At 38.8% G+C, this 13608-nt stretch overlaps 1 protein-coding gene across 12 annotated transcripts in view; it reads left to right on the top strand.

Moving 5' to 3' along the window:
- The window catches only part of ATAD2B (ATPase family AAA domain containing 2B), a 127156-nt gene that overhangs the window by 98067 nt on the left and 15481 nt on the right, over positions 1-13608 (top strand). For all 12 annotated transcript variants that reach the window (XR_004971922.1, XM_036335225.1, XM_036335228.1 and 9 more), the window contains one exon: positions 10488-10610. Coding sequence is in view for 11 of the 12 variants with exons in the window: in XM_036335225.1 (XP_036191118.1) it covers positions 10488-10610 (123 nt within the window). In the remaining variant the exon portion in view is untranslated. The remainder of the gene's footprint in view (positions 1-10487; positions 10611-13608) is intronic.

The raw sequence follows: 13608 nt of genomic DNA on the forward strand, positions 1-13608 counted from the left end.
GCTTTCTATTTTTAAAAAATTCATTTTTGTTTCAGTTATCTAAAGATATTTAGAATACAGTTTTGCTCTATGTGTGTATTTAAGGGCAGTGGTTCTCAACTCAGGCCACATGTTAGAATGACCTGGATTTCTCATTTCCACATGAAATTGTGGTGTGTGTGTGTTTCTTTGGGGGGGGGGGGGGGAGTGGCTAAATTTAGATCATAATAAATCACATATCCTGATTCCAAGAGGCAGAATAAAATTTTACATAGCTGCACTTGGTATCTAACAGTTCTTAAGCTTTCTATTATTTGTTTAGTTTCTTTTTTACTTTCTATTAAATATATCACATAAAAATTTATGAAGATAAAAACAATGAAGAAAATTAAAGTTACGTATAATTTCATTACCTAGTGTTCTGCCTCTCCCCTTCCCTGCCTTCCTCTCTTTTTCACACTCATTATATATGGAATGCATGCATGCATAATATTTTTACTAAAATGAAAATACAATTTTTATAAACTTAGTTATTCATATAATATTTGGTGAAAAATTTGTGAATTTTATATATTTTTACTGTATTATTTAAATCATACAGACATGCTATAATAGCTAATGCCCTATTGTTGGATATACTAGATTTTTTTAGATTTTTCTTGTGATATAAGATTGATAGATATCTTTATATTATAATTTTGTACACATCCCTAATTATTTTCTTAGAATAAATTTCTTTAAGTGAAATTTTTGAATCAAAAAGATGTACCTTTTGTAGGTCATTTAATCTGGAATCTTAAATTTTTCTCATAATTTCCTACTTCTACCAGCAGTATCATGGCAACTATTAGCCAAAATATCAATTTTCTTCAGTGTAGATAGCATCTGCAGCAGCCACAGTTGGGTAGTGAAGAATGGGCTGATGTTAGCCTCACTTGATCCCCTTGCTGGGTCCTTGGTGAGGATACAACCTTCACAATTGCTATATAGTTGCCTTGAGCAGTATGTGAGAGCACTGGAGTGCCTACACCCTTAGCCGGTCAGTTTTTGAAGACACAAAGGTTGCTGAAACTGTGTAGCAGGTGATGAGAGCTTGTGCTTTAGGCTTTAATCCCAGATCTATTGCCTAGTTCTTTAACCTGATCAAGTTAAACCCTGTAAATTTTTGTTCCTTATCTGCAAAATAGGGATAATTATAGTACTTTCCTCATTGAGGTGGTTGTAAGGATTATGTGAGAACATTTATTAGGTTAAACTTTATGAAGTCACCATTTTCATATGGTTCAACCTAAATATGTTAAGCCCTTAGCACAGTGCCTGGGATGTGGTAAGTGTTCCATAAAGGTTAGTTCATATTTTTATCCTCGTTATCATCATTGCTGTTTAAATTGGACTTTAATTTTTATAAATTGGTTTCTTAGTGGATACTGCATACTTGCATTAGAATGACCCTTTATACTTTATTCTCATTCCATTCCTTGAACCACATTTAAAATTCATTCTTATTTTGTAACAAAAATTTGGGACTGATAGTGAAAAATGAATTTGAGTGGTTAGAGAAAGCCAGTTAAGATCAATCCAGGTATTTCACCTTGTATAACTTAATTACAACCACATTGAAATAATATTGCTGTTAAGAAAGAAGCAGTGATTTCTGGTGCATAACAACCTTTTACTACAGAATGCAGTTGTATAATGAAAAAATATGGCTCTCTCAGAGTTGACATGGTACACTTGTAACTTTACTCCTTCACTGTTTTAGATGCAAAAATTCAAAAAGCATGATTTGGTTCTGTTCAGATTATTTCATATCTATAGTCATGAGGCCTTTTTTTTTTCTTCATAGCAATAGAACCACTTGTTATGTATTAGAAAAACAACCTCAGGGTCTGTTGTGTAGCAAGTGGAAATTACATGAATGTTGTATTACTTTTACAAGCTCCCATGAGTATTTGAAAGCTTACAGTGTTCTGTTTTGCCGAATAGTTAGCCATTTGGGAAAATAACTAGCATATACACAGAAGACAAAAACCAACCTTTTAAAAGCTATCTATGTTACCTAAGTTTTCACCCAGATTCTCTCCCTTGAGCATGATGCGGACAGAGATGAAATATGTTAGCCAGAGAATTTTAATTTGTAGGTTCTAAGTGTGACCAGTATCAGATATTTGACCATAATTATTATCTTATAGATGTGATGTATGATGTTTAACTGTTTCTCATTCTCCGTCTTATGGCATCCCTTCTCTAGCCCTCAAGCACTTATCATTATTTATTTATTTTTTAAAATATATTTTATTGATTTTTTACAGAGAGGAAGGGAGAAGGATAGAGAGTTAGAAACATCGATGAGAGAGAAACATCGATTAGCTGCCTCCTGAACACCCCCTACTGGGGATGTGCCCGCAATCAAGGTACATGCCTTTGACCAGAATCGAACCTGGGACCCTTCAGTCTGCAGCCGACACTCTATCCACTGAGCCAAACTGGTTAGGGCTACACATATCATTATTTAGCTAATTTTGTTGGAATTTTAGCTTTAATCTTGTAGTCTTCTCAAAATCTTCTATTTTGGACCAGTTAGGAATAAAGTCCACAGATTTGCCCTCGCTTTTGAAGCCCTCTATGAGAGGCTGTGCTTCAGCCAAACTCATTCATATTTTCTTTAGTATTTGTAAGTACCATGTACTAGTTACTGAGCTGGATGCTTACAAAACAAAGATGAATATGATAGTCCTTGCCTTTTGATATAGAGATGTTCAGATCACTAAATACCTGCTGAATAATTACTATGTGACAGACATTACGCTATGTCATGGTATTAGGGCTTCCATAACAAAATATCACAGGTGGCTTAAACAATAGATATTTATTTTCTCATAGGTCTGGAGGCTTAACATCAAAATCAATGTGTCTGCAGTTTTGTTTTTCCTGAGACCCTCTCCTTCGCTTGCAGATGGCTATCTTCTTGCTGTGTCCTCACATGTTCTGTTCTTTGTGTACATGCGCCCTTGGGTATCCAAATTTCCTCCTCTTATAAGGACACAAATCAGATTGGGCTAGGGCCCATTCATATGACCTCCTTTTACCTTAATTATCTCTATCTCTTTGAAGGCTCTATTCCAAATATAGTCACATTGTGAGGTACTGGGGTTTAGAGCTTCAACATATGACTTTTTTTGGGGGTGGGGGGGCTGGTTGGGGACACAGTTTAGCCCATAATCCCTGCTACCTAAAAACTCACTGTTTTATAGTAATGACAAATATCTAACTACTAATAATTAAAATAGATTATTAAGGTATATATAAAGATAGCTCCGAGGTGGCAGTTATACATTTTGTCTTGAGGTGGCAGCAAATGATTGTAATGCAGTTTCATAAGTCTGTATTAGAAATATGTACATAGTGTGAGTGGAGTACAGAGATGAAGACACTGCCTGGAGATGAATGGACTAGGAGAGGCATTCATCCTAGGCTGAGAGAAGAGATATATAAGTAGGGTACAAAGGTATAGAAGAGGTAATATAGCTGGAAAATGGAATGCCTGTGGAGGAATGGTGGGAAATTCACCCATTTTCCTATCAGCTTGAAAACATAGCTACTTCTAAGGCTGTTCATTGTAGTTTCCTGTTAGTCGTAGCTAAAATTTGAAGCCACTTAAAATATTCAGCAGAAGAGCAATAGTTCTGAAAATTAAGGTACATCCTACTTTGGATTATTACACAACTATTTAAATTTGGTTTTCAAAGAATGAAGAAAAGAAAAACACAGCTCACAGCCACTTGGCCTGGAGGTCAAACCCTCCCTGGTATTAGCTACAACAATCAAGGCTTAACTACAAGACTGCGCACAAAGACCACTAGGGGGTGCACCAAGAAAGCATAACAAAATGCAGAGACAAAGAAACAGGACAAAATTGTCAATGGAAGATATAGAGTTCAGAACCACACTTTTAAGGTCTCTCAAGAACTGTTTAGAAGCCGCCGATAAACTTAATGAGATCTACAAGAAAACTAATGAGACCCTCGATGTTATGTTGGGGAACCAACTAGAAATTAAGCATACACGGACTGAAATAACGAATATTATACAGACTCCCGACAGCAGACCAGAGGAGCGCAAGAATCAAGTCAATGATTTGAAATGCGAGGAAGCAAAAAACACCCAACCGGAAAAGCAAAATGAGAAAAGAATCCAAAAATGCGAGGATAGTGTAAGGAGCCTCTGGGACAGCTTCAAGCATACCAACATCAGAATTATAGGGGTGCCAGAAGATGAGAGAGAGCAAGATATTGAAAACCTATTTGAAGAAATAATGACAGAAAACTTCCCCCACCGGGTGAAAGAAATGGACTTACAGGTCCAAGAAGCGTGGAGAACCCCAAACAAAAGGAATCCAAAGAGGACCACACCAAGACACATCATAATTAAAATGCCAAGAGCAAAAGATAAAGAGAGAATCTTAAAAACAGCAAGAGAAAGAAACTCAGTTACCTACAAGGGAATACCCATACGACTGTCAGCTGATTTCTCAACAGAAACTTTGCAGGCCAGAAGGGAGTGGCAAGAAATATTCAAAGTGATGAATACCAAGAACCTACAACCAAGATTACTTTATCCAGCAAAGCTATCATTCAGAATTGAAGGGCAGATAAAGAGCTTCACAGATAAGGAAAAGCTAAAGGAGTTCATCACCACCAAACCAGGATTATATGAAATGCTGAAAGGTATCCTTTAAGAAGAGGAAGAGGAAGAAAAAGGTAAAGATACAAATTATGAACAACAAATATGCATCTATCAACAAGTGAATCTAAGAATCAAGTGAATAAATAATCTGATGAACAGAATGAACTGGTGATTATAATAGAATCAGGGACATAGAAGGGGAATGGACTGACTATTCTTGGGGGGGAAAGGGGTGTGGGAGATGCGGGAAGAGACTGGACAAAAATCGTGCACCTATGGATGAGGACAGTGGGTGGGGAGTGAGGGCGGAGGGTGGGGCGGGAACTGGGAGGAGGGGAGTTTTGGGGGGGAAAAAGAGGAACAAATGTAATAATCTGAACAATAAAGATTTAATTAAAAAAAGAAAAAAACACACAACAGAATATGTGAAAAAACAAGTTTGAAAACATTGGATATCAGGAAACAAAGTAAAGTGATTTCCAAAAGATGAGAAATTAATAAGTTGAGCACTATAGTTGCCTGGAAAGTTTCCAGCCTGTGGCACGGGAAGGAAGAACCTAGGCTGAACCTAGAATTCATCCTTAAGAAAATAGACAGAGCTGGGAATGTAGGAGGCCAAAGCAGGCAATGTTTTCAGGGCAAAGTACCAGAAAGAAGCAAGCTGTATGGAGAGAGCACTCTGGAGATGTGCAGACACTCTTCTAGGCGTGAGTTAAACTGATCAGTGTGCACTCGAGGGAACCACCTGAGACCGAGAAAAAAAGGGGTGCTCCTTGAAGCTCACCAGGGCTGGCAATAATGCAGCAAATAATTAGAGCTAATGAGCCAACAAGGAGATCAAATATATAATAACAAAAGCGTAATATGCTAATTAGGCTGGACATCCTTCTGGATGACCTTCTGGATGAAGCCGGGGCTGTAAGGGAAGCCCGGGTTTTGGGTGCCAGAGGGAAGCTGGTGCCAGCAGCCGCGGGAAGGAAGGCCTACTCTTGCACGAATTTTGTGCATTGGGCCTCTAGTGAGGAATAAAAGAAATATACAATCCAAAAGAAGCGAAAAAAAAGAAAAGAAAAGGAGAATAAATAACCAAGTTGATAATCACATAAATGACATTAAAAGTAAATGATCTAGGCCCATGGTCTGCAAACTGCAGCTCGCGAGCCACATGCGGCTCTTTGGCCCCTTGAGTGTGGTTCTTCCTAAGCCTTAGGAGTACCCTAATTAAGTTAATAACAATGTACCTACCTATATAGTTTAAGTTTAAAAAATTTGGCTCTCAAAAGAAATTTTAATCGTTGTACTGTTGATACTTGGCTCTGTTGACTAATGAGTTTGCCAACCACTGATCTAGGCACATCCAAGATGGTGGCAGAGTAGATGGATATTATACTCACCTTTTCCCAGGGCCAAACTATAATAATTATAGTTAAAACATAGAATAATCAACCTGAATAACCAACTGAAGACTAGCTGAAGACAAGTCTTATCAAGGATTTACAGAAGAAGCCACATTGAGACTGGTAGGAAGGGTGGAGATGTGAAAAGGGACTGGTCCTGCTCCCATGGGCAGCAGCTGAGATACTGGAGGGCTAGCTCAGCTGCAAAGATTTCCCCCTGGGGAATGTGGGGTCTCAACCCCAAGCTGTTTTCCCTAGCCCAGAGCACCAGAGCTAGGAAGAGGTGGCCAGGTAACATCTGGCTGTAAAAATCATCTGGGATTCTGTCTGCCAGGAGGAGACAGCAATCTGCTAAAGACATAGGCACCCTCTTAAAAGACTCAAGCACAAAACTTCATATGCAGCCATCACCCCGGGCTTTGGCAGAGGAAGGGCAAAGTGGACTAGAGTCACATGAGGAGAGAGTGGGGTATATGGCTCTGGGAAGAGAGCAGAAGGGACAGCTGTCAGGACCCCTGTGCGTACTCCCTCTCCCACACCACAGGCACCAGCAAATTGGACAATCTGGACAAAATGGGTAAATTCCTAGAAACTTATAATTTTCCAAAACTGAATCAGGGAGAATTAGAAAATCTGAATATACACATTACAACCAGTGAAACCGAAGCAGTAATAAAACTCTCCTAAGCAACAAAAGTCCTGGACTAGATGGCTTCACAATTCAGTTTTACCAAACATTCGAAGAAGAACTAACACCTGTCCTTCTCAAAGTATTCCAAAAAATTCAAGAGGAGGGAAGATTCCTAAGCTCATTTTACAAGGCCAGCCTTATCCTAATTCTAAAACCAGATAAAGTCATTACAAAGAAAGAAAATTATAGGCCGATATCTCTGATGAACATAGATGCTAAAATCCTCAACAAAATATTAGTAAACCAGATCCAGTAGTATGTTAAAAAGATCATACACCATAATCAAGTGGAATTTATTCTGAGGATGCAAGATTGGTATAGTATTCGCAAATTAATAAACATGATACACCACATAAATAAAATGAAGGATAAAAGCACATGATCATATTAATAAATGCAGAGAAGCATTTGATAAAAGCCAGTACTCGCTTATGATAAAAACTCTCAGCAAAGTGGGAATAGAAGGAACATTAACTCAGTGTAATAAAGGCCATTTATGGGACAAACCCACAGCCAACATCATACTCAGTGGGCAAAAAGTACAAGCGTTTTCCTTAAGATCAGGAACAAGACAGGATGTCTGCTTTCACCACTCTTTTTTTAAAAAAAATATATTGATTTTTTTTTTTTACAGAGAGGAAGGGAGAGGGATAGAGAGTTAGAAATATGGATGAGAGAGTAACATCGATTCAGCTGCCTCCTGCATACTCCCAGGTACATGCCCTTGACCAGAATCGAACCTGAGACCCTTCAGTCCACAGGCCGATGCACTATCCACTGAGCCAAACCAGTTAAGGCTGCTTTCACCACTCTTATTCAACATAGTACTGGAAGTCCTGCCACAGCAATCAGACAAGAAGGAGAAATAAAAGGCATCCAAATTGGAAGGAAGAAGTAAAACTCATTATTTGTAGATGACATGATATACTGTATATAGAAAACAGTATTGTCTGTGGCTGCTTTTATACTACAAGGGCAACTTCGAGTACTTGCCAGAGATCCTATGGCCTGTGAAGTCAAGATATTTACTCTGGCCCTATACAGAAAAACTTGCTGATGCCTGGCCTAGACATCCCAAATAAAGGCAGAGATGATCAGATTGGATGAAAAAGCAAAGACCTCACCATATGCTGCTTAGTGTGTCAGTGTAAGAGACTGACACACCACCTGCTGCGCCAATGAGGCTCCTTTACAAGAAACCCACTTTAAATATAAAGCTACAAAGAGATTAAAAGAGAAGTACGAAAAAGATATATTCTAATACCAAGGCAAAGGAAAGCTGGTATGGTTATATAAATACCAATATAGATTTCAGGCCAAAGAATATTACCTGGGATAAAGAGAATTATTTCATAATCATCCAATAGACATAACAGGTGCAAACAATTGTGCCTCTGATAACAGAGCCTTAAAATTCATTAAGCAAAAACTGACAAAACTGCAAAGAGATATATAGAGAGATACAATTAAACACTGAGGTCTTCTGAAGATGTTCTTTTAAGTCATGTTACTTTCCTCCTCAGATATTTTCAATGACTTTTCATTGCTCTCTTAGGATAAAATCTAAAAGCCTTTAAATATGACCAGATTACTGTTTGCCTCTTGCTTATTGTGTCCTAAGCACCCAGGGTATCTTTCATTTTCTTGAAATATCTGAGATGTTTTTACTCCAGAACTTTCTCACATAGTATTTTCTGAACCTGCCACTGGCTATTCTCTGCTCTGTCAGTGGCTGCTTCAATGTATGCTCGTCTCAGCTTAAATGCCACTGTCTCAGAGAGCCTCTTCCTGACCTGTCCAATCTCAGTTGGCACCCACACCAATACCCTGTAGGTTTTTATCCTAGCTGTTATGTAGTGGTTTTGGGGTGGGGGTAGGGAGGTGTTTATATGTGTGTCTGAGAGATTACTTGGTTAATGCCTCCTTTCTGTAGTAGTTGAAAAGCTCTTGGAAAGTGGAGAAATGTCTGCTTTGTTCACCACTGTGTAGCTGTCACAGACTCAGTTCCTGGTACAGTTGACAGTATTTATTGAATGAACGTTTAGAGAAATGTACTGGAAGGAAATACACCTGTGGTTGCCTTTTGAGAACAGCATGTCTGTTTTTGTAAGATTTCCATAATGAACTATGACTTTCTGATACGAAAATTATCCTATATAATAAAAGGGTAATATGCAAATCGACCGAACAGCAGAAGGACTGGTTGCTATGGTGCGCCTGACCATCAGGGGGCAGGCGCTCAATGCAGGAGCTGCCCCCTGGTGGTCAGTGCACTGCCACAGGGGGAGTGCCGCTCAGCCACAAGCCCAGCTGATGACTGGCAAGCGCAGCAGCCCGCCTGCAGCAGCCTGCCTCTGCCACAGTGCTAAGGATGTCCAGCAGTCGAATATCCCCCGAGGGCTCCGAACATCCCCCGAGGGCTCCCGGTCTGCGAAAGGGCTCAGGCCAGGCTGAGGGCTTCCCCCACCCCCCTGCATGAATGTCGTGTACCAAATGTCATGCACCAGGCCTCTGGTAAATAAAATATGTCTTTATCTTTATACTTTTTGTTTTTACTAGAGATGAAAATGCTGATGTTATTTTGAGATTTGGGTTCTAGTTTTTGATACTGTTACAAAATAAGCGTCTTTGCTATATCTACTCGGCTTTTAAAATCTCCGAGCTGCAAGCTCTCGGTGGCGCTGTTTACATTGTATTGCTTATGAATGAGGATTTCTGGATTAGTGGATAACTGAGAACCTCCTTTTAGTACCAGTTTTAGGTATAGCCTACCTACAAGGGAGCACTTCTCCCCTGGATCTTCCTACAATTTTTATACCATCTTACATTCTTTTGCTTAGAGTATCTTGCTGTATTTGCCTGTTTCTGTCACAGTTTTTAAAGGTCACCCTTACTTAGGGTCATTATATTCTTCAGCACAGTTTTGACCAGTTTTCACTTATGAAGAAAATTATGTAAGACTATCTGAATTCTCAGTATCCATCTACAGGAAGGGTGGGAAATGATTTTTCTGTCAAGGGCCATTTGGATATTTACAACATCATTCTCGGGCCATACAAAATTATCAATTTAACTCACTCCTAATGCCTTGGCAGGGCTAGACCAAGTGATTTTGCAGGCCTCATATGGCCTGCAGGCCGGACGTTTCCCACTCCTGATATGGGAACTCTGGTGCTGGGCATATGGTGAATACCCTAAAACAGTGGTCAGCAAACTCATTAGTCAACAGAGCCAAATATCAATAGTACAACGATTGAAATTTCTTTTGAGAGCCATGTTTTTTAAACTTAAACTATATAGGTAGGTACATTGTTATTAACTTAATTAGGGTCCTCCTAAGGCTTAGGAAGAGCCACACTCAAGGGGCCAAAGAGCCGCATGTGGCTCACGAGCCGCAGTTTGCCGACCATGGCCTAAATCTTTTAAACATTTTTATTGAAAATCATACATTTTAAAATCAAATATGTAAAATAAAGCCTTATATCTTTGAGGTAATGACTTATTAAATAGACTTAGTACTTTGAAATTCTTAAAGTGTAGTTTTCAGAGAATTATCAACTTGATTGAGTAGCTTATTATGTTTATATTTTACTCATCATTTAAATAAACTTCTCACCTAGAAATGCTTTTTACACTGTTATTTAAATGTTCGTATTCCTTCTCTTTTTAAAGTGCCCTTATTTAATGTTATTTCATTTGTACATATAATAAATGTATACCAACTTTTTTAACAGATAAAATAATTAGACACAGGGCTTGTACCCTGAAGGACACTGCGCATGCCATCATTGCAGCCGAACTGGATCCAGAATTTAATAAACTCTGTGAAGAAATTAAGGAAGCAAGAATAAAAAGAGGTAAGCTATAGAAATGAACTTGCTGCTAAAGACGAGTCCTTGAATATCATTGAATGTTGTTTCTTTAGGGTTCCTGATATTGTGAAAAAAATGTATTTTGAGGCACAGTTTTTACTTAATTTCTGATACTGATATGTGCCATGAAAATTCTCAGACATTTAAAAACTTTACTTCCCGTGAAAGTTTTAGTGCAACAGCACAAATTGCTGAAATAAAGTGCTTCGTACTGAAATTTCTTTTGCAGGAATTTATCTTTGTTAATTATTGATTTCTGTTCTTAATGGTTTTCATACCTGAAGAGGGTTTATTTTTCATGAGTTTATACCCAATACTGGTACTTTTTGTCCTATTGAAGTTTATGGACAATTTTGTTAATATAAATAAGAATTAGTGAATGTGGTTTGTTAATTCACTAAAAAATCCTGTCTTTGAGGAACTCACACTTTAGTAGGAGAAAGAGTGAAATCTAAAACAAATCAAGTGCAGTGTGGTGTATGCACTTGTTGAAGTGTGTTTATAGCACAGGGCCGAGACCTCCTGGTAGGGGACCAGGCATTTTTTAAAAAATATATTTTATTGATTTTTTACAGAGAGGAAGGGAGAGGGATAGAAAGTTAGAAATATCGATGAGAGAGAAACATCGATTAGCCGCCTCCCGCACACCCCCCACTAGGGGTGTGCTCGCAACCAAGGTACTTGCCCTTGACCGGAATCGAACCTGGGACCTTTCAGTCCTCAGGCCGACGCTCCATCCACTGAGCCAAACCAGTTAGGGCGGGGGACCAGGCATTTTGATCAGAGTTTGGGGAAGGAAATAGGAGTGTTGTCTCTAGTGGAGTAGGGAAAGGTGGTGGTGACAGAAGAGAAGGAGGTATTTTAAGCACAGCCAACAGTAGCTTGTATAAAGACACAGAGATGTGAAATCACGTGGTATATTAGAAGAACTGCAAACTGTTTGGTACTGCTGAAGATGTACAGAGTTGTGAGATTTAGAGCTCAAGAGGTGGGCTGGGTCCAGGGCACTGAGATAATGAAGAAGCTTTTCTTCTACTTCCTCAGAGGCCTTTCCTGGCCACCTAATCTCATTAGGCCCTGGTCATCATAAGCACTTGGCATTTTGCTGTTGTTGTTGTCTCTCCCTTCCTTATTTAGTGCTGGGAATGTCGTGCCTATAGCTCTACTGCAGTCCCCAGAGCTATGTCTGATATGCAACAGGTTTATAAATACATGAATGAATCGATGCCATGCTGAGGAGCTTGGACTTTATCCTACAGACCAGTGTTTTTCAAAATGGTGTATCTATTACCCACATTGGCTTGGTCCTAGTAAATTAAATTCTCAGAGAGTAGTAAGGTTGAGAGCTCAGCACTTGAACAACTATTCAAGAGATTTCTTTATACACTAAAGTTTGAGAACCACTGCCATAGTCAGTAGGAGTCATTGAAGTATTTTAAGCACCGGAATGCTTGGTAAATTGCTTTGGCAGCAGGAAATAGCAAGGGCTCAGTGTGGAGGGTAGGGAGATGAGAGACCAGTTAAGAAACTGTTGGAGCCAGTTTAGAAAACAGTTTGGCAGATCTAAAAAGTTAAACATAACATTTACCATATGACCCAGTGATTCTACTCCTAGGAATCTACTCCAGAGCAATGAAAACATATGTCCACATAAAGACTTAAACACGAATGTTCATAGCAGCATTAATCACAGAAACTAAAATCTGGAAACAACCCAAATGTCTGTCAGCTGGTAATGGGTAAGCAAAATAGAGTGTGTCATATAATGGCATACTGCTCGGCCATAAAAAGGAACAAAGTACTGGTACATGCTACAACATAGGTGAACTACAGAAACATTTGTTAAGTGAAACAGTCCAGTCAGAAAAGACCACATATTGTATGATTCTATTTATATGAAATACTCACAAAAAGGCAAGCCATTGAGACAAAAAGTGGATTAGTGGTTGTCTGGGATAGTTAGCTAAAATTGGGTTGCTGTGGTGATTGCACAGTGCTGTAAATTTACTAAAAATCATTTAACTGTATACTTAAAATGAGTGATTTTTATGTTATGTAAATTGAACTTTAAAACTGTTGTGGGTAACAGCTTTTGGAGTAGTTCAGAGTTTTAATTAGTGAAATGGGGATGAGGATAGAATTAATTTGAGAGATGTGACTGGAAGGAAGGAAGGGCAGGAAGAGTCAAAATTGGCCATGTTAGTGGTTTAATGACTTAGTAGATGCTAATACTGCCAATAGAGATAGGGAATATATAAGAAGGAACAGGTGTTTTTGTTGGGAAAGATATTTGACATGACTTTAGAATATCCAGTTGGAGATATCAAATAGGTAGTTGGATATATGGATTAGAAAAGGTCAAGAGATGTTTGGGCTAAAGATGTGGATTTGGGAATCTTCTATATATATATAAAAGGCTAATGTGCAAAGTGTCCCCTTGGAAGTTCGACTGGAAGACTGGGAGTTCAGTCGCTTGCTATGATGTATGCTGACCACTAGGGGGTGGCATGGAATGAAGGAAGGCCCCAGCCAGCAGCTGGGGAAGGGAGGCCCCAGGGACCCTACCTATGCACTAATTTCGTGCACTGGGCCTCTAGTTATTATAAAATGGTAGTAGAAGCTGAAGGCATGAAGGATACTTTGTGGTGGAAGGTGTTGATTAGAGTGAGAAGAAAAAGGATTCCAGAGACAACCCTGGCAAACATCAACATTTAAGGATCACATAGAACAAAGAAATCTAGTGAAAATTGAGATGGAATGGTTACTCTTATGAAGATCACTGCAGTGTGATGTGATAGGCAGCTAATGTCAGATGGTAACAGTTCATGTGAATGGGATTTACTGGCCCCAAAACACACATTCTAAGATTGCAAAAATCATAACTTTTAAACATTATATAATCTTATTTCTCTACAGTCATAAAAATGTGAAATGTGTCCCTTCTTAAGTGTAAGAATCGCCTGCCAAGTTATTTTATTTTTAT

Source organism: Myotis myotis, unplaced genomic scaffold (assembly GCF_014108235.1).
Source record: "Myotis myotis isolate mMyoMyo1 unplaced genomic scaffold, mMyoMyo1.p scaffold_m19_p_14, whole genome shotgun sequence".
In the NCBI taxonomy this organism is placed as follows: domain Eukaryota; kingdom Metazoa; phylum Chordata; class Mammalia; order Chiroptera; family Vespertilionidae; genus Myotis; species Myotis myotis.